The sequence below is a fragment of the Anabrus simplex genome, chromosome 6 (genome assembly GCF_040414725.1).
Source record: "Anabrus simplex isolate iqAnaSimp1 chromosome 6, ASM4041472v1, whole genome shotgun sequence".
Lineage (NCBI taxonomy): Eukaryota > Metazoa > Arthropoda > Insecta > Orthoptera > Tettigoniidae > Anabrus > Anabrus simplex.
Window position 1 is genome coordinate 43,234,651 of NC_090270.1, and position 26,404 is coordinate 43,261,054.

The 26,404-nt window shown below is 37.1% G+C and overlaps 1 protein-coding gene and 1 long non-coding RNA gene across 12 annotated transcripts in view; one reads left to right on the forward strand and one right to left on the reverse strand.

Annotated features, from left to right (window-relative positions):
* Positions 1-18,953, forward strand: part of promL (prominin-like) — a 707,766-nt gene extending 688,813 nt beyond the window's left edge. For 4 of the 11 annotated variants that reach the window (XM_067149722.2, XM_067149723.2, XM_067149726.2 and 1 more), the window contains 2 exons: positions 7,708-7,998; positions 17,243-18,953. In XM_067149722.2, coding sequence (XP_067005823.2) covers positions 7,708-7,978 — 271 coding nt within the window. In that variant the 3' untranslated portion in view covers positions 7,979-7,998; positions 17,243-18,953. Of the gene's footprint in view, positions 1-3,443; positions 3,509-3,937; positions 4,262-7,707; positions 7,999-17,242 lie in introns of those variants that run through there. The other 7 variants (XM_067149727.2, XM_067149732.2, XM_067149729.2 and 4 more) reach the window with 3 other exon arrangements.
* Positions 18,954-19,930: 977 nt separating this feature from the next.
* LOC137501273 (uncharacterized) lies at positions 19,931-26,178 on the reverse strand. The gene is made up of 2 exons (XR_011018450.1): positions 20,370-26,178; positions 19,931-20,300 (listed from the first exon to the last, which is right to left on the reverse strand). It is a non-coding gene; the product is annotated as an uncharacterized lncRNA (long non-coding RNA).
* Positions 26,179-26,404: the final 226 nt, after the last annotated feature.

Here is a 26,404-nt window from a genome sequence, read left to right on the forward strand (position 1 = left end):
TGCTTTTCTGCTGGAGTGAGTAAAGCTCAGCTGAGAAGTTAGATTTCTCCATTTCTCTTTTCTTCCTTTACTCAGATCTTCTAATATCCTTTTTCCCATTTCAGGATCTCCAGTTTTCTGATAACTATCATACATTTTTTGGGTAGTTTTATCCCAGCATGGAATATACTGCTTCCTGAATCCCCGGGGGATGTTTCGCTTAGCTGCACCAATGACAACGCCTAGAAACCTGCCTTTGGGGGAATCCATCTCAGATTACTATCTACTTCTGATCTGTACTGGTCCCAGTTTGCCTTACTGAAGTTCCATCTTGGTTTATGTATGGATCTGACAACTGGTATTTCAAGACGTATATTGATAAGAGTGGGTCTGTGTTGGCTTCTTGGAAAATGTTGAAGGACTTTTCTTGTGTGGTCTATGGGGAGTTTTCTTTCATCTGTGAAAACAATAACCAGGTCAGGGTTGGTGTCAGATTGCCATCTAAAACAGAGTGGAATGTTTTCTCTGCTTTAGCATCAAAACTGAGATGTTGATCTTGGCTATCACACCACATAGCCAGTTTTTCTCCATTTTCATCATAGTTTGGCTAGCCCTAGGAGGTGTGACGACTGTTAAAGTCGCCTACGTATATACGAGGAGTGGGCAGTGAAGGCAGTGGTGGAGTTGGCCAGTTGGAGTGAGGTGGTTTGTAAACTGATGTGATAGTCAAATGATCTACTTTGGCAGTGATTATTTCTATCTTTCATTCTTTGGGAGTTCACTTGTGAAATGTTGCAAATATTATTTCTGGCACGCATGATTGATCCATCCATGGACAGGTGAGAAAAGACTCGCTATAATTTTCTATCCTGCGACATGTAGATAACCTCTTTGTGGTGTACCCTGGGCAGCGGACTGCTTATGCAGGATAGCTGATAGTCTACAAAAATAGGCGACCGAACTAGATCCTGGATCTCTCAGCGTCAATCAAAGTTACATCAGAAGAAAATTATGTTAAAAATAGCTTATAAAAAATTAAATCAGGATGGACAAGGGATATACCTTATAAGTAATTAATAAGTTGCAGGATTGTGAATGATTACAAAAACACCTTGACAATGTTGTGAGACAGACAGCAGCATATAGTATGATTGTAAAGAGGGTGAAAAGTCAGGCTGTAAGTTTCACCAAGAAGTTTTAATTACTGTGTTGATAGAGAAAGTACCTCAGGAGGATCAGTGCAAGTACCTAGTTGTTAACATAAGAAAGATCTGCATTGAGTTAATCACTTTAATGAGGTTGTAAATAAAGATTAGAGATCTCTTCATGTGTTTGTGAGGGTATTTAGGGGTTGTAGTGAGGATGTGAAGGAGATGGTGAATAAGTCCCTTGTAAGATTCCAATTAGAGTATGGGACCCTCACACGGATGACTTGATTCGAGAACTGGAAAAGATATATAGAAAAAGCAGGTACGATTTGTTCTGGGTTATTTCCAACAATATAGTAGTGTTACAAAAATGTTCAATCTTTAGGCTGGGAAGACTTAGGTGTAAGGAGGTGAACTAAATACAAGTAAGTGGTATGTCCGAGTTGTTAATGGAGAGATGACGCAGAATGACATTAGTAGACAGATAAGCTCGAATGGAGTTTGTAAAGGGAGGAATGACAGTAATATGAATATAAAGTTGGAAATCAGGAGGACAAATTCGGGCAAATATTCAAAATATTTGTTTATAGGAAGAAGAAATAGGGATTAGAGTGCAGTTCCATGGCTGAATGGTTAGTGTGCTGGTCTTTGGTCACAGGGGTCCCGGGTTCGATTCCCGGCAGAGTAAGGAATTTTGACCATCATTAATTAATATCGCTAGCAAGGGGGCTGGTGTATGTGTCATCTTCATCCTCATCATGACGTGCGGGTCGCCTACAGGTGTCATATCGAAAGCCCTGCATTTTGGCGAGCCGAACGTGTTCTCCGACCCTCCCGGCACTAAAAGCCATACACCATTTCATTTTTCATGTATGTATATATGTATGTATGTTCAGTCTTCAGCCCTAAGGCTGGTTGGATCGTCAACAGCTCTGCCATCAGCTGTCATACATGGCCTAGGCATCCCTGAAGAGGCATACTAGGGAAATGAGGAGTGAGGTAGTTTCCTGTTGCTTTCCTCACCAAGCCAGAAGTTGCTATTACATATCAGTCTGCCAAGCCCACTGAAATGCATGCACCAACCGACCCTATGAGCAACATTTTCACACCATTCATTCCAGGAACTGGCTGCATAAGGAATGGCGTTACTTTTTTTTTTTTTTTTTTTACTAGTTGCTTTATAATATATAAGTAATAATAATAATAACGTAAATGTTTCCACCTTTTCAATACAATATATTCACAAAATTACAAAATTATACGGTACTAGTTTCGACCCATCTAGGGGTCATCATCAGCCGTATTGGAGCAAAGATCATTTGTGGCGAAATCCTAAGACAATATTATTTTAAAGAATAACAAGTGAAATGAGATGTTATGGTAATAGTTAATAATACAAGGAATATACATACTAAGAGGTTTTTAACAAAGAATAAAGTATAAAAGACACGGATAGGTCTTATGGCGACGATGGGACAGGAAATGGCTAGGAGTGGGAAGGAAGCGGCCATGGCCTTAATTAAGGTACAGCCCCAGCATTTGCCTGGTGTGAAAATGGGAAACCACGGAAAACCATTTTCAGGGTTGCCGACAGTAGGGTTCGAACCTACTATCTTCCGAATACTGGATACTGGCCGCACTTAATGGCATTACTAGCATCGCTCATACCTCAGTCACTTTCATAGTGTCAAAGCCAAGGATAAGACAGAGACAGCTCAATGAAAGTAACAAAATTGCTCTCGCCCACAACAGAAGACATAGTGCACTGTAAACACTAGGTCCTGACAGCAAAGGCGCTCATTTTTCATAGGGAATGGAATAATTTTCCAAGGGAAATGTGTAATAAATTTCCAGCTTCTTTGAAATCATTTAAGAAAATACTAGGTAAACAATAGCTAGGGAATCTGCCACCAGGACAACAGCCGTAAATGCCGATCATTGATTGATTGATTGATTGATTGATTGATTGATTGATTGATTGATTGATTGATTGATTGATTGATTGATTGATTGATTAATTGATTTAAGAGCTACTGACCTGTCTAGGACATGAAGAGCAGTTACATAATAGGTTAGAGTGACAAGTGTCTTTGCTTAGGAGAATCACCGTTTCTCTGCCTTTTTTATTATCCAGCCTGTTTGTTTGACAAGCATTGAAGTAGAAGAAAAACTTTGAAATTCATACACTTTACTTTTGCATGTCTGAATGAATAACATTCAAAAACTTGTAAAGTATGGAATATTCTTTTGATGACTAGACTGTAGAATACCATTAGATAGTCCATATTATCATAATGAGCGTTTTTTCCCTGTTAGGTACCTGTATAGATGAAAATCAGTTGGACTAAATGGGATGTGAACCAAGAAATCCCAGCCAGCAAGTAAGTAATTCTTGCATGCTGCTGGCAACGTGTCATGCTGCATTGTTTAGTCTGAGTTGAACATGTTAATTTTTAAAAAAATAGTTTCACTGCAGTCTTTCGTTGTTTTGCAGTAGTATTTCCAGTAATTGCCTGAGACATGTGTCAAGCAAACATGATTTTGTACTTACAACATGCTTCTTTTCTTTTGTGCTGAAAAATTTGGCTTAAATAGTGAGCATGAGAGGACTCAGGAGTTTGTTTTGAATGCAGCTGTTGCTAGTTACTTGGATTGTCAATGGTGACATAACTCTCATGTATACTTTGCTGATATTAAGCATAAAATGTGAAAATAAGGGCTAAAAGCAAGGAGGTGATAAGGAAGATAACAAATACAAATTGTATTTTACAGTTTGCTATCATTTTTGTACTACGTCTGTATTTTTCCAGGGCTGCAATTGCTCATCCAGGCCTGGACCTGATGCTGCTAAAGTAACATTTTTTAAGATCAAGAAATGTCCAGAAGGAAATTTTGTTCAAATATACATCTACCTAATCAGTACTGTGTTCAGCTATTCATTTATAATAAATACTCAGTTAAATCTTAAACTTTCTACATTTTTTTATTTGCTCTACGTCGCACCGACACAGATAGGTTTTGCAAGTTGTCCACTTTATGACCGTATCGATGAGTATAATCAACAAGTATAATTAAAGAACCACATAATCGATTAGGTGGTTCTTTAATTATACTTGTTGACAGATAGATTTTACGGTGACGATGGGACAGGAAAGGATTAGGAATGGGAAGGAAGCAGCCATGGCCTTAATTAAGGTACAGTCCCAGCATTTGCCTGGTGTGAAAATGGGAAACCACGGAAAGCCATCTTCAGGGCTGCCAACAGTAGGTTTCGAACCCACTATCTCCCGGATGCAAGCTCACAGCTGCGCGCCCCTAACCTCATGGCCAACTCGCCCAGTAATCTTAAACTAGGACATGTTTTGATCCTTGTATGGATCATCTTCAGCTAACATAAAAAATGCAAGTTAAATTAACAGAGTACAAAGATATTTAAATTAAAAAATAAAAACACACAGATATATTTAAAACATTTTATAAAATTCTTGTTATTTTGTATCTAAAAAGAGGATAACTTTTGGTGTTCTCTAACAAGAAAAATTAGCAGAGTGCAAAGACATTTAAATTAAAACTAAAACACATGGACATATTTAAAACATTTTATAAAATTCTTGCTGTTTATGTCTAAAAAAGGATAAAAAATAGATTCTTTTGGTAGAATCAATGGTGAAGAAATCAAGGCTAAAATGTTCCTTTATTATTATGGCAAACATAAACAGTCATAGAAATTTATAATAGCAATTGATTCTCTTTCTGCCTTGAAGCATATACACTCCAAAGTTATTGACATGTGTGTTTACGCTTTGAGGCAGGAAGAGAATCAGTTGCCATTATAAATTTCTATATGCTTCAAGGCAAGAAGAGAATTAATTGCTATTATAAATTTGTATACACTTTGAGGCAGGGAGAGAATCAGTTGCTGTTATAAATTTCTATATGCTTTGAGGTATGCAGAGAATCGATTGGCATTATAAATTTCTGTACACTTTGCGGCAGGAAGAGAATCAGTTGCTATTCTATACACTTTGAGGCAGGAAGAGAATCAATTGCTGTTATAAATTTCTATACACTTTGAGGCAGGTTGAGAATCAGTTGCTGTTATAAATATCTATACGCTTCAAGGCAAGAAGAGAATTGCTATTATAAATTTCTATACACTTTGAGGCAGGAAGAGAATCAGTTGCTATTATAAATATCTATACGCTTCAAGGCAAGAAGAGAATTGCTATTATAAATTTCTATACACTTGGAGACAGGAAGATAATCAGTTCCTATTATAAATTTCTTTGGATTTTTCAAATAACGATCTTCACAACATTTGTTCCATGTTGAAGATTCAGCTTGCAGTATTCTGAACTGATCCCTAATGACAGTTACCTTCACCATAACAAAGGATTATTTTAGCCTCAATTTCTTCACCATTGATTCTACTGCTTTTTTTGAGAACACCAAAAGAATCAGTTTTTATCCTCTTTTTAAATATGACCAGCAAGAAATTTAAAAATGGTTCAAATACTGTATGCCTGTGTGTTTTATTTTAAATTTAAATGTCTTTGTACTCTGTTAATTTTAACTTGTATTTTTGATGTTAGCTGAAGAGGATCCACGAGTGAACGGAGGCGATAAGCTGGGCTCGCCTGCCGGCCAACCGATGAGAGAAACTCACTGTACATCCACCTATTCAATACTGTGTTCAACTATTCAGTTATAATAAATAGCCACTTTAATCACTCATCACTCCCCGCTCCGCAGCATAGCAACAAGGACAGCACTTTATTTGTGCATGCCAGGCAAGCATCAATTTTTGGTAATGAGACAAAGTCTCTTGTAGTGCATTGGCACTGCCGGTGGCTCCAAATAGCCTACGCAGTGGCCTCCATGGTATGCACTAGCCATGTGTCTTGGTGGGTGTGCTGTTTACCAGCTGATGAGCCCAACTTAACACACTCGGGCAAAATGCTGGCAACCAGGAATGAGTTAGCTGGAAAATTTATATGTCCAATAATGGACCATTTATATTGGCATTGGTTTGTCAGTGTGTGTAATGGAGATTTTGATAGTTGTATTCTTTCCCCTTTATATTAGTGAAAAATCAAGGCTGTAGGAATAATGTTGAGGTTTATGAAAAATGTTTTAGTAGTTTAGCTTTGTACTGCTACACCTTCATCTAACCTTTGTTGTTGGTCAAGAACATGCTCCTCCATGTAATGTTATTAATTTCAAGCCCAACTCAATCGCTCCCGCTGTAGAATAATTCTGCGTATGATACTGATTTTTAAAATGACTAACATTTTACTTTCTCTTCCAAGAAAATTAAAAACCTCTCCTTTAAATAATATATCACCAGTATGTTTGTATTTACCCAATTCCAAAGACTGTGTGTCCAAGTAGTTTCATTGTACAATATTCATGGGGAATTTGTGAATAATAAGATCGTTTGTATTCTTGTCTCATACAAATTCAGTATTTTAAATTAGTTTCCTTCTACAGTAATTTTAGTATTTATAGTCATTTGCAGATATAATTTACCAATATTGAGCCACGTTAATATAATTACTGAATGCCAACCACTGTGTAATTTCAGTATACTTTAGGCTTTATGTTACAGTATTTGATCGTTTGCTTAATATTCTTTGTACAGTGTTGTGAGTTTACTTATCTACATAATTTCACTAATATTGAACAGCAGGGAGGTAAGGGTGTGCCTCATATCGACTCACTGGCTGTCTTTCAAACAATGATGGATATCAGCTCAACCGTCTGAGCCACTCAGCCCGGCGAAATCAGTTTGTTTCTTGAAACTTTATGGTATTTTGTGTATGACTGATGAATGTGTGTTTATTCTTATAATGATAGGAGATAAGTCTTAAAATTAATGTAAAAGTTTGAAGAGATGGAAGTTACAGTTAGCAACAAATGTAACGAGTATGATGAAACCATGACTTCTATGCATGAAATTCTGTACATTACCCATAAGTGCTGTTTATGCTTACTGTGCATGGCATAACTACGCAGTTCGAAATGTAACGTCTTGTATAAGCATTATATTATTTTATATAATATTTTATAATTTTACATTCAGATTCCTTCCACAAAACAGTATTAAATCAGAAAACTTATAAATGTTTTTGAGAATATTATTGCAAATGTTTATGGAAATGTAAGCAACTATTCCAAAATGCTAAATGTGTAGCTCCATACAACTTCTTTAAAAATGAACTGGTACTGAGTGGAAGCTTCTCGGTTAAATTTTTGCCATAAAACTAACAAAGATGTTAACTACAGTTGTCCACTAATTGGTTACCAACCTGACCTTTGGTCTAACGAGTCCCAGATTTGATTCCCGGCTGGGTCAGAGATTTTTACCTTGGGTATTGGGTGTTTGTGCTATCTTCAACATAAGAGTTCATGCCAGGTAGCACCACCCTTACAGGCATGCAGGTTGACCATGGGCGTCAATATAAAAACCCTAAACAGGGCCTCTCTGGAGGTATGAGGCAAGAAACAGACAATTTTGTCATCGTCAGCTCAAATCATTTGAAAGAATTAATATTTTGTAATTTTACTGTACATGGAACAGGTCATTTCTGGAACGTTTAAAGAGCAAGATACGAAAAACACCTAAGGAAAAATCGGCTGAACATTCTGAAAAACTTGATAAGGAGAAGTATTATACCCTGAGTGGTCTTCCAAAATTGACCATGGACATGCTGGGATCAGTCAAGAAACGAATTAGTTCTGCTCCGAGAATGAAAGTTATGCTCGATTCTTTTAAGGAACTTCCACGTTTAAGCTTTGGTTCTTTGAAATTTGCTCAACCACGTACACCACGTGCATCTGAATTTGCTTGATTTTCATAGTTTGGGAAATAGTAAGTATGGTTATTTTTAACCAATGTGTTTTCTGTTATGAAGAAATTGCAGTTGAAAATAGTGACCCAATTTAAATTGATATCTGATTTAGTAACAAGAAGGAGGTCTTGAAAAACATGTGTCATATTGTTTTGTAAGAATAAATAGACAGGAAAATACAAACATAAATGTAAGGTGCGAACAAGGCGATCATTGTTTTGTTCCTCGCACCTCTTGAAAAGAAAGCATTCCTGATAACAACCTCACTCAGCTTTGCATGGAAGTAACTTTGAATTGCCGGTAATAAGCCTTATATTTCCTTGTTGACATCATTAGTTATTTTTCCTCTTGATGTGTGTTCCTAGCTCAGCACAGCCTGGTTGCCTGCTAGTTAGCGTGAGCCTTTCTGTCCATGCGATATTTAAACCGTTCTTGCAGTTTCTAAAAAAATGACACTATCTCATAAAACAGTATACAAATGACAAACTGTTAAGGGTATGAATATTGAATTTTCACGACCGCATTGTAATCGAAACCGACTTTCAACCTATTAGGTCGTGTTACGTACATTTAGTACGTGTTGAAGAGATGTTAAGTACAGAACAAAAATGGCCAACCGGACACCAGTGGGATCCGAACCCACAGCCTCCCGATTTCGCGTCGGTTGCTCTACCAATTGAGCTATGGTGGCCTAGGTCATCTTTGTTCTGTTGGAAAGGATCTAAGCTACAGGTCTGGCACTACTGCCTTCACACTGTAGTGTGCGTTTAAGTCGCCCGTTGAGGGCCAACTCGGTGAATGTTGAATTTTCACGATCGCATTGTAATCAAAACCGACTTTCAACCTATTAAGTCGTGTTACGTACGTTTAGTACATGTTGAAGAGATGTTAAGTACAGAACAAAAATGGTCAACCGGACACCAGTGGGATCCGAATCTACAACCTCCCGATTTCGCGTCGGTTGCTCTACCAATTGAGCTATGGTGGCCTAGGTCATCTTTGTTCTGTTGGAAAGGATCTAAGCTACAGGTCTGGCACTGCTGCCTTCACACTGTAGAGTGCGTTTAAGTCGCCCGTTGAGGGCCAAGTCAGTGAATGTTGAATTTTCACGATCGCATTGTAATTGAAACCGACTTTCAAATATAGTTTCTGTTTTTAAGGTTACAGTAATTTTTTACTGTAAACTATAACATAGAAATGTTTATCAAAGGCTGTTTATTTACAGATAAGTTTATACTGTTGCAGACTTTTTTTTTTTTTTTTTTTTTTTTTTCAGCAATTCTTCCACACAAACTTGGGATCCATTGTTGACGGTTTAAGCATCGTATGCCAAGAAAGAACTTTCAAATGCCACCGTCAGTGGCTTTGAACATGGTTTCCCAGTCATAACCGCTTCCTTCCCAATTCTTGTGTCGCTGAAAACCTTTGATATGTTAGTGTGACATTAACTCACTAGCAAAGAAAAAAAAAAAATATATATATATATACACACACATACATAAAAAAATGTATTTATGAATCAACATTAGATTTCTAGGTTTAGTCTCTCTGTTGAACCTTCGAGATTTCTTCTCTTTCTGGTTTTATACACAGTACTGCCGCCAGTTCTATCAATACTTTCATTGCATATAACCATGGGCACCCATATGACAATTTGTAGGGGGGGGCCTAGATCTGGGGGTATGTAATATTTTTAATATTTTAAAAGATGAATGGTGCCTTGTATTCTGCGGTAGAATAACACCAACGGTATCCCTTACCGGTTTGTTGGGGTGGTACTACCACTCCTACGTAATACCGAGTTCTAAATCAATTTCTTGAAAGAAAAACACCCGACCACATTAGATTTTATCCTTTCCCCGAGAGCTAGAGGGGGGCCGGGCATGGGCGCCCTTGCATAATAACTACTAACTAAAACTACACAAACCCGTTAATATACTTATATTCTGAAAAACCACAAAAATGCTACAGAGTGTACAAACCCATTATTCGAAATGACCACCGCGTGCGGCAACACAGCGGCGAAGACGTAGAGGCACTCATAAATCGTGTCCAGTGGAATGTTTTTGACAGATGACGTGATTGATTTTTTTTAACATATCATTGTTGCAGTGCCGTTTTTGACATGCAATCACCTTGAGCTTCTCTCACAGAGAATAAATACTGTGTGTATCTTTTATATGCACCAACACGTAATTCGTCCTTCAAAATATGTGATGTAGTTCGTCAAGATAGATTCGTTTCACGAAAAAAATTGTTTGTTTACGCAAAGGATTGCCTTGAATCCTTACATGAACAGCATTCACAACTTCTTTTCTGTATACACACCTAAGATGGCCTGATCTGACGTGATCAACAGTTGCACCCGTTTGTTTAAACGTTGCTATTGCCCGAAACACAAATCGTTCATTGATACTTTGAAGTTTCAGCGTAGAAAAAATTTCCTTAACTCGCTTTCCGCAATGAAATAACCCCGAAACAGCGATACAGTTCTCATACACTCCCCACTCTATCTTTCACTTCTGCCTGCTGTTGGCACTGCAAGGTGGTTACTGGCGGAGTTGTGAGGGTGACCTTGTGGACAACGATAAACAGTGTTCTTATGCTTCTTCATTCACAATTACCATGCTACAGATTTTACTGGCAGTACTGTATACAATACATAAAATTAAATTAGCACATTTTTCATGTCTGAGGATTCCTTTTATCGGTGCAAAGCCATTCTTAAAAAAAAAAAAAAAAAATATTGCTTCTTGAAAATTACTATGTATACGTATCTTTGATTTGGACGTACTCGGTGACTTTTGTGCGCACCTGAAACTACCAACCATGAGGTTAACTCTCTGTTGTACTTGCATACGTCATAACAGAATACTTGGGGTAAAAAAGTAGGCCCCCACAAGGGAATGTATTGCCCATAACTGGGTTATTCTGGGGAGCGTGGTCAGAGATAATGGATGTCAATGATGTCTTAGAGCCTCTACTGAAACTTTGACTTTAACTTCTTTTCATTTCTGTGTTGTTCACTTAATCAACTGTTGAAAGAACTGATGTTAATTATGCATGTTATTATTAGCTTTGTAGATTTCTTCTTGTGTAGAATGTGAAGGGTTTGGGTTGATTCTTGTTTATAATTCTGTTTTTTCTTTGAATAATTCAATTAGAAATCGTTTGAGATATTTTCTTGAGGTAATTAATTATAGGGTGGATGAAAAGTCCCTTTACACTAGCCCATAATAAAAAGGAATATGTGTACATTTTTTGATTTATTTTATAGATAGTCCCTTATCACAGTAACTGATTACAAAGCTCTTGAGTTGTAAGCAGCTTTCGTTATTATTAATTATTCCTGCTTGGTTTAGTCGGAGTGTAATGCGATGACAGATACAAGTGATTTCAGCATTGAGGAGCATTTTGTGGGTCGTGTGTGGGTTCACGAACATCCTATGACATATTGATTCGATTGACTATCAACAGAGGTCAAGGGCAAGCTAAAGCACTAAACATTTTAAATAGTATAACTGACAGAGTTTCAGATTTAGGGTCAAAATAATCGTCGTCCATTTGGGAAATAGAGGAAAAAGGTAGTGATCCTGATATTGGCAGTGTTACCCGTTGCTAAGGTCAGGCCAATTATGTTTATGTATGATAACAGCATTGTCAAATTGGAGGGAAGAGCTACAACTCTAAGGATTTTCAAGGACAAATGGCAATTACCAGCAAAAGTTAACTGACATGCTCTCTGAATTGGAAGATTTTAGTAGAAATAATTTATGAGACACTAATTTTAATAAATTGATTGTGTTATTAGATAATAGACAAGGATGGCATTTTAAGAAAATTTAAATAGAATAGGGTAGTTTTAGTGTTCTTACAGTATATTACATTTAGGATATATGTTATTTTAATTATGACATATTAGATTGATATTAAGAGATGTTTAGAACTTTAGTTTTTGATGTGTAATATTAGGTTGAGAAGTCCAAGAAATAATTGTTAGTGAGAGGAAAAATCATTGAGGAAGAGGGCAGTAGGTTCTCGAAATATGTATGGTGTATGAGGTGATAGAAGATAATTAATTAAACAACTCTAAGTATTGACAGTATTAAATATCAAAGGTGTATTTATTGAAGTAGAGATTGTAGTCAATATGGATCATTATAAAAATCAAAGCCACAGTGGTTAAGTTAATAAACATTAGACAATGGAAGATGTTACGAGGGACTTTGTTGTGCATTTTGGGAAACCGGCACCATCACGGCGCAGACATTATTGATATGGGAAAAGAAAGCATATTCAATGGGAGGTGCTGCGGTGCGCCACGTAGTGGGAGACCCAGCACTCCCGCCGAGACTTGTGTTCCTGTGGCAGATTCAATGAAACAATCACCGAAAAATTAAACTTGTAAATGTTCTGCGGAGTTAGGTGCCCTGTGGGAGACCACATGTGGAAGGATTTATGCCTTTTACGTTTTCACCACTCTAAGTCCACGGACGGCTGAACGAACTGTTTCCAAACCATTGGATTGGACATGGTTCACAAGACTTTCCTGCCCTGTTGTCATGCCCCACTCCCCCCCCCCCCCCCCCAATCAGACAGTGCACTGTGGGGTCTAATTACAGTAAATGAGAGGTGTATAAGTGGCGATACGAGAGTAACGATGAGCTGAAAGACAGAATTTGTGTAGAATTTCAAATGATCACCCCCTGTTAAGTTGTAGTGGATGCACAAAAGAATGTGTCAGCACATAAACGTTTACATCAAACTTGGAGGGAAGCACATAGATCAATAAAAAGGGATTTTTATGCATCTACTGTATATAGTATAAAAGGACTGTTTGCCCACCTTGTAGATACTGGTATGACTAATATGCATTTTCCTTCTTCCTACCAACCCTATTTTCAACTGCATTTGTTCTTCTCTGTTTTACTTTTAACATTGAAAATTTTGCTTTCACTTTTCTTATGTTTTTCCTGTATATATTGCATGTGTATAACATTTCTTATGTTAACTCTTTTTTGCTGTGCAATAACTGGTTAGTGTTGCTGACCACCATGCAATGAAAGGGACTATGTAGAAGGTACCTTACTAATATTCTAGGCTAATCTTATTACTTGGTGCAGCCATTTCATCCCTACTTTGCCGTGTCGTTAGGGGCACACGGCTGTGAGCTTGCATCTGGGAGATAGTGGGTTCGAATCCCACTGTTGGCAGCCCTGAAGATGGTTTTCCGTGGTTTCCCCATTTTCACACCAGGCTGTACCTTAATTAAGGCCATGGCCGCTTCCTTCCAACTCCTAGGCCTTTCCTATCCCATCGTCGCCATAAGACCTATCTGTGTCGGTGCAACGTAAAGCCACTAGCATTCCTACTTTCCCACTATATTTTACTATTTCAGGTCTAATTTCAGGTATTCCTGCTGCTTTGTGACAATGGGTTTATTTACCATGATATAGTTGTTGATTCCCATAGGGAACCCAAATATTTGTCCCGAATGTGTAAATTTATAATACCAATATAGTTAGTCCGTTGTTCGATGTTATAAATTTTCCAGCTTACTCATTCCTGGTTGCCAGCCTTTCGCCCCAGTGTGCCAAGTTGGACTCGTTAGTTGGTTAATAGCACACCTACCAAGATGCATGGCTAGTGCATACCGTGGAGGCCACTGCATAGGCTACTTGGAGCCTGAAATATTTCAGGTTCCCTATCGTATGGCCAGGAGGCATCAATTTTTGAAAATGAGACAAATTCTCTCATAGTGCATTGGCACTGCCAGTGGCCCTAAGTAGCCTACGCAGTGGCTTCCATGGTATGCACTAGCCAAGTGTCTTGGTCGGTGTGCTATTTACCAACTGATGGGCCCAACTTGGCACACTGGGGCAAAACGCTGGCAACCAGGAATGAGTTCGCTGGAAAATTTATAATGTCCAATGGTGGACCAACTCTATTGGTATTATTGTTTATTTACCATCCTTTCCATTTCCTCAAGCTTAATTTCACTGACATCATTGTTCTCTTCTCCAAGAGCTAGATTGTTCGCAATATGAATGGGGAGTTTTCATTTTACTTTGAGAAGATTTTCAAAATAATCCTTCCACATGTCCTATGATTTGCCGGCCTCGTGGTATAGAGGTAGTGTGCCTGCCTAATACCCAGAGACCCTGGGTTCAGTTCCCGGCCAGGTCAGAGATTTTTACCTGGACCTGAAGGGTGGTTAGCCTACGTGATTATAATCGAGGAACCATCTGATGTTGAGATAGCTGACTCAGTCTAGAAAGCCAGGTGTTACATTCAAATGCTCAACTTATGGTTAGCCGTTATGGCACCAAGAATTGCATGGTGGTCAGTAGAGCTGACCACCTTTACATTTGTGTTATTTTAGAATGTGTGCTATATTTTAACATGATCAATGGTGTAATTTTACTTCCTGTGTCTAATCTACTTCAAATATCGTGTAGCAGAAAATGAATTTACAAATTGTTGCTGTACATAAAAGGGATAAACATGTTGCTTACAACCTTTGCTTCAAAGAGTTAAGGCGCAAGCTTGGGACTGCCATGTTTAACCCTTTAGTGGTATCATACGTCTGTGAGATGGCCGAAAAATGTTAAATGCCCACTTTTTCCCTCTGTATACTTTTCACCTGGAATATTGGATTTGGGCAGTACCTTTATGGTATTTGATCATGAGTAAGAGGCCCCTCTCTCATTGATATGACACCAGTTGCATTTTTAATACTCATATCATGCTTTTCAATATTTCTTCTGCTACAGTTCCGAAGTGTTAATTTTTTAATGATCTTTCCTCATTTCTAGGAAATTCTTTAAATTCTTCCTTTGCTCAAGTTGAAATTCAATGATGAACGAGTCAGTAACTGTACAGAACAAAATAGTAAGAAAACTATTTACTTTATTAAAAGATGAATTTCTGAGAAAGAAACAACAATTAAATTTCTCCGATTGTGAATATTAAAGTATTAACGTTCTTTAGGCCGTTTCAGTCGTGCCTTTTGCCCGGTATGGCAGTAGACTCATCAGTTAAATTGCCTCACCTTTCCAAGATGGTAGCAGCTAGTGTACCGTTCTGACACCACTGCAAGTCTCCTTTGTAGGACAACAGTGCACTACGGGGATATATTTTATTCACAAGTAGGCTAATGTGACAAGTAGTTCATCATTGCAGGAGTATACGATTACCAATTCAGACCACATGAAACATACGTCACAGTAGAGGCTGCCCAAACAGTCACATCAGTACAGAGTGTACCTCCCTCTGGCGGCAATGCAGGTTTGTATTTGCTCATGCAAACAATCATAAAGGTGCTGGTGGCATCCTGCGATAGATTGTCCCAAGCATCTTGCGCCTTTTGATGCAATTCGACAATGGCTCTTGCAGGCTCCGGAGAACACGTAAGTCCCACACATGTTCAATTGGCGAGAGATCCGGTGATCTTGCTTATCAGGGCAGTAGTACACCACATGTTGCTTCATAACAGCTGTATGTGGACGTGCATTGTCCGGCTGAAAAAGCACATCACCTTCCTGTTGAAGAAATGGCAGTAGCGCATGGACAACAACCCTCTGCAGTGTAGCGGGCACTGGTTACGTTACCCTGCAAAAACACCAGCTGTGACCACGAGTTGTAATGACTGATGGCCCCCACACCATGGGACCTGGGTGTCGTGGGCGAATGCACGGTGGAATAGGCCGCTCACAATGTCTGCACCATACACGTGTGCGTCCATCACTTACTCTCGTCACTGAAGACAGCAGAGTGTCACAGAATGCGCTGCTATCGCATGGCGTTTCGTCTTAGTTTCTGAGTTGATGGGTTGGCAGCCATGCACACTGCATGATCACATCATCTGTGAGAAATATACGTATGACAGTAATACCACGTGTAGGTATTGGCGATGATTAGAAATGATTCAGACTGCACTAAGACACGTTCACAAAACATTTTTGCAGTCGCTAAGCAGATGCAGAATTTTAACTTCCTCTTGTTCATAATATCATCTGTTCATAATCAGTAACAAGTAGACTTAACATAAACAGTATTGTAGACATTCAAATAAGTGATTTGAAAAAAATCTGAGCATGTTCTTATAGAACGAAACATGTTTTGTTTTTCAGACATAAATTAGTGTATTAGTATGCAAACACACACGGCTTAACTACCCAAAGGCTGGTTCTGTTCCTGATATTTCAAGATCTGCAGCCCTGAAAGCCATTTTTAGAAGTGTACTAGTGTTTATATATAGTGTTTGACAGACTGAGAAATTTGCAGGTTATATAATTAAACTGATTTTCATTCCCTATTCTGCACTCTTTCCATTTATTGCTTCAGTCTGCATTTGGACATCTCTCTCATCCTTTTTCCAGATATCATTATCAACAGAAAGAACATTGTATTCATTCTTGTACAGTTATCCCTTGTTGCAATGCCATAGATTGTTCTGAGTGTGGGATTTTCTGGAATAGTATTAATGCTACATTTAATTTATGTAGGGATATGTATTCGTACAATACCATGACAGATGTCAGGAGCAAATTTAATACAGTTATCATGAGCTCAGTAATGTACATTTATTCAGGTCTGAAAAATTATTTCAGTGCAGCATACTGGACTGAAGTTTGTACTACCAAGCACTGTACTCTCTAATTGCTTTGTCCAGGGTCCCAAAGCTATTCTCAGAAACAGTCCACATTGATAAGCCATAAGGAGATCCCTGTTGTATGCCATGATCATTCATCCAGTCCGACTCCATGGCTAAATGGTTAGCGCTCTGGCTTTAAAAGCCGTACGCCATTTCATTTCGTCATTCATCCAGAGCAGGTACAGTAAATACCTCAGGCTATGCCAATTTAGATAATGACCTACTAATGAGGATCAGTGACATCCAGCCACTGCTCACATTTTTAAAAGATTGGGTAAAAGGCATGCTTCCATTTGAAGATAAGTTCTCTGGGTTTCTGCTGATGATTTTAAATCAACACTTTTAACACTATACATTATTTCTGTATCTGTGTTACCAACGGTAGATGGCGGGAGTGGCAATATGCCGAGGTAGTTACTATGCTACTTTCACCAGGAATATCTGTTTTTCCTCATCGTGGGCGATAACTGAGAGTGGCGGTATATCCGGGGGTTGACTGTACCTCTAAATGCTGATTTTATTACCCTCTTGATGTATTTTGATCCCCCCTTTTTATCTTAAAGTGCTGCATATTCTTTTAATTTACTAGAGTGTTCTGTCTGTTTCAGGGATAGTGGCAGGAGGTAACTCTAGTCTACTACTTCCTGTGCCATTTGTTTGAGGATTTCTAGAAGGAAGCATCACCACCACTTGAAATCAACTCCATCGTCCAAAAGCCATCTTCATGTTTTATATTGAAAAGATGTATTTTTTAAAACTTTCTTGTACTATAGTGAATTACTTTCAAAACATGCCAATGATGCTTTGCTAAGAAGCCATTATAAAAAATAATGAGTAATTATATCTTATAGCTTTTACACTGAGTAAGGATTACTGATTTTAAAAATTAGTTTTGTTGACTGGATGTTACAAAAATTGTTGAAAAATATTGTGTTTTATTAGAGGAAAGGTACCTATGATATAGGATGAAGATATTTTAATAATCATCACAAAACTAAAAAAAGTACTTTGAAAAAGTCAAAAAAGAAAAAAAAACAAGAGAATAAACATACAAATCTGGTGTTGCTTATATGTTTTGAAAGAACTTCCGAACAGAAGTACCAATAAACTTGACTGTGTTGTAGGTTTTATATCTAGATTGTATAAATTTTGAATAATTACAGTATGTGAATGTGAGGTTTTTAAGTTTCTGTTTGTACACTAGACTCTCACTAATACAACCATTTATTGCAGAGGGGGGTGCCAAATTAGCACAAATGTGTGAGAAATTTAGTTGAATACTTACTGTACGTTTTTAAATTCGACGTGACAGTGTAGTATTCATACGATTTAAAAATTAATGAGGAATAAAATTAGTCCTTGAGTTTTCTACATGTGGTATCACTCATTATAAAACTTGTTCCAAGTTTTTTGTTGGCGTGATGATGATGCTAGATGGTGGCATGCTTCATCACGTAACTGCTTTACAAATATTACGACATTACTGCAGGTATCTAATTGTGTTATACAAGGTGGTGGGAAACAACGTCGACCAGGTATATTTGTGTTAGAGGTTTGGTGATACTAATAAATAATTTGAAATCTTGCGTCGTTATTTTATTAGCTTCTGAAGTTACCAGTCATGTTGCTTCACGGGCAAATTCAAATGGGCTTTGCAACATGATTTTGCTATCTCTGCACATGACTTTACGACTGGTTTCAGAGCCATGCTGAGAAATCAGCATCAAACACAAACACACCATGGGTTTCAGCCGATGTCACCTTAGCGCACTTGATGTGGCGCGATCCTGTCAGCTTGGAGCTCTGTGATTCAAGTTTCTTTTTCTTTGATTGGTGCTCTCAAGCTAGTCTTAAGCCATGTTCAGATTTAGCTACACCGCCTCATAAAGCCCATTTGAATTTGCCCACGAAGCGACCTAATTGGCTAAGTTCATGATTGGCTGATAAAATGACTACGAAGCAAGATATCAATTTTGGTTTCAAATTATTTACCAGTATGACCAACCCTCTAACGCCCATATGCCCCGTTCATATTGTCTCCGACCATCCTGTACATACCAGGAAACTACAGCACCAGCAGTGTCAGAAATTTTGATGTCCTCTTCTTCATCACTTTCAAATAAAATCATCCAGAACGTTGGCATCCAATTATAAGCTAAAGTGTAACAGTTGCTGCTGATTCATAACAGCGTTCTGGTTATTTAATGTTGTCATGGTTGGAGGCCGTGTATTGAGGGCTGGATTAGCGAGAGTAGTGTATAACACAAACATCAGTGTTGAGACAGCTGATTTTGCTATGAAATTTTGTGCCATTTAAACAAGAATGGGTTAAATGCTGTGACAATCCTCTTCTACCAATACATCAAGACTGCCTACGTGAAGATCTCAGGCTGAAATCTAGGAAACCTTCTTGGTTACTAGGAAAGAGGCTAGTCCAAGATGAATTTCATACTAACACTGCCTGGCGCTATGGGTGGGCAGCTTCAAACCCTGACAGATTAGGTCTAATTTCGGATCCAGTTATGCAACCTCCTGGTTTCAACTTACCCAGAAAAATCTGGTCATCACTTAATCGGATCAGAACTCAACATGGCAGATGCAACTTCTGGAAACACAAGTGGAAGATTACCAGCGATCCTTATTGCGACTGCTCTGATGTGCCTCAGACCGTTCAACATATCGTCACAGAGTGCCCACTCCGAAGATTCAGTGGGACAATAAAGGATATCCACGAGGCCAGTGATGAAGCTGTGAGTTGGCTAACAAAACTGGACATTCAGCTTTAGCAGCAATGCAGATATTGATGAGCTCAAATATATAAATATAGTTAATAACCAAATTGTAACAATGTATCCTCATGCCATACGAAATAAAATAAACAAGAATTTTTCATTAGTAGCAGAAGTGGCTGTTCTTGAACAGTGAAAATGTTTTTGTTTTCTTCTGTTATCTTGTATACAACAAGTTTATAAAGTCAGTGTATTAAAATGGATAACAAGGAACATCAAGTTTTGTATTGTTCCACAGATAAGTTTTATTATTATAAACAAACTGTTCCAATTTTATAGTCTTTATTCTACAAGAATCCTGTTTTAATCCTGTGTCCACTATTTCATTCTGTCAGATACTATGCTCCCACTTAGTACCAGACAAGTACTACATTCTAATTAAAACATCAAAGATGGTGTATACTGTTTAACAAAACAGATACCCAGTGAAAACTCATTCACAAACCTCTAAGGAACTTTTTTTCCCTTTTTTTTTTTTTTTTTTTTTCTGTGACTTTGGAGGAGGTGTCCTTTATTGGTAGGAAAGCTGCCCATTCTAACTGTAAATTGATACAATTTATTGTATAGATCTCCATTCTTTAAATGAAATTCTGAATGGTGTAAATGCTTTAAAACTTTGAAAAAGGGCTAAAAGAAAGTAAAACATTATTGCAGTTGAATTCATAAAATTAAATTATGGTTTCCTTCTGGGAACTCAACTTTTGATCCTTACAGTTTTTTGCTTGGCCTAAAACAAGTTACTGTATGCAGTATTGTAAGTTTACAACATTGACTCGCAAGTAATGTAAAGCCCAGCTTTATGAAGCTTCGTTAATAAAGTCGGCCAGGCTTGTCTATCGACTATGCTACACAGTACGTGTCAAATTGATTGCAGTTCCTGGATTTCGGACCCATCAGCCGGGCAACGTTTTCTGGCTTTCTTTATTCACCCGCTTTAGAATAATACCTGGATTTCGGACCCATCAGCCGGGCAACGTTTTCTGGCTTTCTTTATTCACCCGCTTTAGAATAATAGTATTGGAGCGATAGCAGGAACCCTTATTGGCTTCCTTTCAATACATTGCATTTCTGTACAGTTCTTAAAACCAATGTTTCTATTTCTGTAACACACAGTACACTGTGTTAGGTCTCAAAATTCCAGTTCTGTCCATAATCAAGAGAACAGAACCATCAAACAGCTGTCTTGTTGTCCATATGTGGAAGTGTTCTTAAGAAACAGTTGATTTCATAATTATTTCTATTTTATTTGAATTGGGACATAAAAATCTGACCATATTCAAGGAGTGTCTGTAAGAAGCGGTTTCACTATATTAAATTATTATATTTTATGAGCAAAACTAAATGAATGCCATATTATTTGCAATCAGGCAGCAAATACTGAGGAATGTTAATGTGGATCCCTCAGCTCACACAAGCAATCTGTTTCTCTAGCTGTATTGAGAGTTTAATGTGAAATTGTTCCCAATGTGTTTCATGAATGTGAGTGATTCAGTATTATTAATTTTTTTTTTTTACTAGTTAAAGGTAGTTTTGGTTTTTAAGACACAGATTATTGAGCAAATGAATTTTGAAGACTGTTTCGTACCATATTAATAGCTGACTTTCAAAGATATGCTCTTCCCATTCACATCAAAGTTTGGTCATTGTCCAACACATTTCAAAAAATCTTATACAGTAATGTCATCCACATTTTTTTCTTCTGCTTAGACAAGGAATAAATGACTTGATGCTTTTCTTTAGTTTTTCAGAAATATTTAATGTTTCTGTTTAAATATTGAGGTTTAGAGACTGTAAATACTGCAAGATAGAAGGAATTTTCTATATATTGTGTTGTTCATTTTGACACATGAAAAAACAACAAAAAACACAAAAACAAAATAAAAACTAACAAACTGATGAGGAACAGTGATGTAATGACCTACTGAATGTGGCCATTTCATTTTTTTAAAAAAATTTATGAACTCTGCAGCTTGTCCACTTTTTTCTGTGAACTCTGCCCTATTAACTCTAGTACGGTATTGTAACGATGGTCATTGTGTAGCCAAGTGGTTTCAGATCAAGCAACAAATGGTTGGTAGGTAATGTGCATACCTTGTTTAGATCTGAAACACTTGCCATAATATATTCATTACTTTCACCCTCTCTCCCCCTTTTATTCAGACATGTTACTAAATTATTTTCTGAATCATGATCAACAAATATTCCTTGTAACACTTCACTTTCCTTAAATATCCATTTACAAGCCAAAACAAAGTATTTTCAATGGATAAGGATTTCTTTAGATTAAAAAAGCAAAACAAAAAAACAAAAAACAGATATCCCAATCCCTTCAATGAGATTTTGATCATATTTGGCTGCAATCTCTTGAAAATGTAAGCAATTACATGAAAAAATCTATTGACATCCTTGATAGTCAGTGTGTTTAGGCTAAGTGTTAAATGATTGTCGCTATCAAAGTGTCTGGTGCAGAATTAAAGTTTGATCTTTATTTGCTTGATCTTAAGTCTAGTTTCTTTTGTTTTCTGAATTTAATTTATGATATTCTTGTGTGAATGTTCTTGTAGAGTATGAGCCTCCATGAACACAGTAGAGCCACCTACGAATTGATAATTGTTTAGTTTATGCAGGTACATTTAGAGTAGAATAATTCCATATCGTGTAATGTGAGAACGTGAGGGATTGAGATCACATTGTTTTTAATGTAGTGTGGATATTTCAAAATAGTAACACATTTTACTTTTTGATTGTCACTCAAGAGTGAAGAAGTATTACCTTGTTACTCCATGTCACATATTTATAAAGACTGACTTAATTAAAGAGAGAAATAACTCTTAGGTAGTTATAGTATTTTGTTAGTTATAATTTTTATGTGCCCTCCAGTTCTTCTGATTAAGATCTTGGTTGGCAGGTTAATTGTCTGTTCATGCATACATCAGTTCCATCTGTAATAGAGAAACAATAAATGCTGTATGTAAGTTAATGATTTTTTTTCTTTCAGTTTTCCCTGTAAGCTTATAAAATAGGACTGGACTTACCTTATCCTTATTTTTCAGGTTTGGTATGGTTCTTACAGGGTGTGGAGATGGGTGAGGACAAAGACATTATCTTCCTCTGATGAGCTATCTATTTAACGCAGTCACTGAACCCATATTTCATTCTTCTTCGTTTAGGCCTACATTGAACCACGTGGTTCTTAACTCTGGTGAATGTTCTTGTTCTTGTAGAGTAAATTGTTTAGTTTATGCAGACGCATTTAGAGTAGAATAATTCCATATCATTCATTTTACATGCTATAATACATTTCTCTTTCTCATTTTCTAATGTTCACAGGTCAATAAACTATGGACCACTCATCATTCAGGGCCTGTTGACTAATTTAAGAAATTAAAAAGATATGATTTATTCCTTTCTCACAAAGAATATTTCCAAACTTTAATTTTTGAAATAATTTTGACAGCCCAACTGTCACTTGGATACCAGTATACATAAAAGAAATAACCGTAGAGCTTGACATATATCTGAATACATCCCATCTGACAGATTGAGCATAGTAACATCAATTGTTTTCTATATTTTAGATCACTTAAGACTAAAATAATTTTGCTTAAAAAATTACAGAATCTAATACATTTTTCTCAGCTGTTATGAAGAAAATTAGAAGTATATTATACTCACTTTAAAGAATATACAGTAACAGTTAATATGCTACAGAAATTTCAGCCTGATAACTTAAATAGTTTTATAGAAAACAAGAAGTGATCTTTACATCAGCTCACCATAATTAAGAACAACCCAGCACCATATTCCTCTCTTTTCCTTTTCTCTGTTCTTTCTGAAAAGAACTAGAACTATCTGTTGCGACTAATCTCCAATGTGAATTGTTCGGTATTTTTGCTATAACGGTTTGCTGTCGATAAAAATATAATCGTAATTTCTGAAGAAGAGTGGATCATAATTATAGCTATGAGATTGCTTTCAGGAAATGGTGAATTTGAACTCCATCGTTTATTGTCTCGATGATGGTTTCTCATTTTTTCAACAGGCACATGCTAAAGATGCTCTTTAACTGAAGCTACCTTCCCAGTCATAGCTCTTTCTTTATTGCAGTGTTACCAAAATCCTATCTATGTTGGTACAAAATTAAAATTTCTTAAGGAAAAAAATAAAAATAAAAGGTAGTGTGTCGGCTGCATTAGTTCTGCCGTGATGACATCAAACAGCAGCTAGCTTCTCAAAATACATGGTTATTACTGTTCGAGACAAACTGTTAGCATCTTCAATGTTCACATCCATAGTCGATTGACCGTAACGTGAGCTAGTTAGTTATACAGTGGCAACGCTTGCTTTCTGCCATTCTCTGTATTACTGAGTGACACTTTTTTTAATTCCTTATGAGACCTTCTCTGTCGATCAAGCCATTTGGACATGTGAGCAGGAAAACATCTGGCCTTGGTATTCCTGCACTTTCTCGTCCGTTCAGTTCCACTCATAGTGGACTTTTGCTGAATTCCTTGATCTGCGGGTAAATCACGCATTGTAATGCAATAATATGCTGCTTTTCAATTAAAATTTGCTTACATGCTTAACATCCACACTGAAACTTATGATTAAAAACCACAGTTTCTCTGAAAAATACGTTTATTTAGCAAACAGGTGCTTTTCATTGCATCTAAATTGGACAACACGTGTAATTAATGACAGTACTTGACATATTTTGACTCAACTTTGAAATTCTATAACTATTAAATCAGCTAAGTCTAGTACTTGAAATTTTTATTGTGGATATGGATCATCCAGACCCTCAATTCCTGTAAGTTTCTCCCAGACCAAAGTTGTTAGCTTCCAAATATTGAATTTCTGACAAAATCAATGCCATGCAAAAAAGAAAGATATATATCTAAAGGATAATTTTGTATTTACTTACGGTGAGGGAAGAGATGTACTGTTGAGTCCTAGATTAATGTTCTGATAGTTCAAAAAGTTGTTCAAAACGAACAAAAATGTGGTTAAAGTTAAGGTACGTGCTCGGCTGCTGTGACAAAGAAAAGGGAAAGGCTTATTAAAGTACAAGTAAACTGTTTATTTATGCTACAGATTAATTTTGTTTCAGGTCTTTAGCTTTTATAGACCCTGATATATTAAGCTATTCGTAAACATCAACATTCTGGAAATATTGTTTTAGCCATGTTGGAAACATGCTGCCATGTGCAAGGCAAAGCAAGGATAAAATTTATTACTAATTTTGTTATCCATTTATGTATCTACAAGAACACTTCAGTAAAATTCCAGATTTAAAAAAAATGATCATGCAGACAGTTTAATTCAGACTGGATGATCCTACATGGAATGACCCATGAACGAAGTCCATCAGTAAGTTCCTATCATGTGAAGGCTTCACACTCCTATCGAATTTCATTATGCCAACTTTTCCAGTCTGCACCTCTACTATGTTATGTGAAAATGTAATTGAAACTGCATTGTACTTCAATACAGTGGGTGTATGTTGAGCTATTTTCTAAAGTAATTATTATTGATTTATGAAACTCATTGCATCAAAGTAAGGTTAATTCCTAACTGCTATATACAGAGAGATTCAATGAACTATGAATTGAATGGTGATCGTAGCTGTCTGTGGATAGAATGGCACTGACACAATCATAGAACCATAGAACAGCTTCCTTAACTATTTCTAATGGACTTTATGAAAGGAGGTGCTGAAACTGGCTATCGTTGTTGTCTAGACATCTATCTATCACCTATCACTCACTGTAGTTCATGTTGTGTTTCAGTTCTCCCAAGGGTGTATGGATTTGTCTTGTATAGGGTATTTTTTAATTTACCCCAGAGATTACTAATTTTGTGTGGCTATTTCTAGCCGAGTGCAGCCCTTGTAAGGCAGACCCTCCGATGAGGATGGGCAGCATCTGCCATGTGTAGGTAACTGCGTGTTATGTGTGGTGTGTGAGTTGCAGGGATGTTGGGGACAGCACAAACACCCAGTCCCCGGGCCACTGGAATTAACCAATGAAGGTTAAAATCCCTGACCCAGCCGGGAATCGAACCCGGGACCCTCTGAACCGAAGGCCAGTATGCTGACCATTCAGCCAACGAGAGATAAAAGTCTTAGACTGATTACTACTTGTGGTCTGAAGATTGTTATTAAGATTATGGATGTTTTACAGCGTGGAACTCCTACACTCGGGTATCTTTCTGCAAAACATCTTTGAACTTATCGAGCCGTCTGAGGTAACACATATGAATCGTAAATAAATCAGAACAAAACACACCACGTGTAATAACTGAACTGAACTCGATCACTTATCGATCCACACCAACAGCTATTGTGATGTCCCCGTCACCATCTGGGCACATGATCGCTCAGTGGAAAAATACCATCAGGTGGTTCATAGTTTGTTGGATCATGCTGTATATTCTCTCACAATGTAAACATGACATAGAAATATCATCAGTATCTATCTTTATAGATCTTGGAAGGAATGTAACTAAATGAAGTTTTTTTTGAGTGGTTTGTGTACTCAGTTAAGATTATTGGTACTTCAGTATCATGCTACCCTTTTGGGTATGTAATTTTGCCAAAAAAATTCCTTTCTCATTTGCATTAAATGGCTCAATACGTATTTCTTGCCATATTTGTACCAAGAGTGTTAATATTATTCTTGTTGTTCATTATCTCATTTATGGTATAACTTATAACATTGTGTGAATGTATTTTGAGGACATTATAAATGTATTATATTTTATACATTAGTCTGTGTTTATTTTTAAAATTAACATTCTTATTTATCCGGTATTCATTGGAAACTGTTAGACTGCATATCACTGTTTTGATAGATTATTCCAACAAGTACTGATTTTCACAGATGGACTTTACCATGCTAGATACACAATTGACAGATTTTTGTGTCTTCAATGGCAACTTAGTGGACAAATTGGAACACCAAATGCAGTAGATGTTAGCTG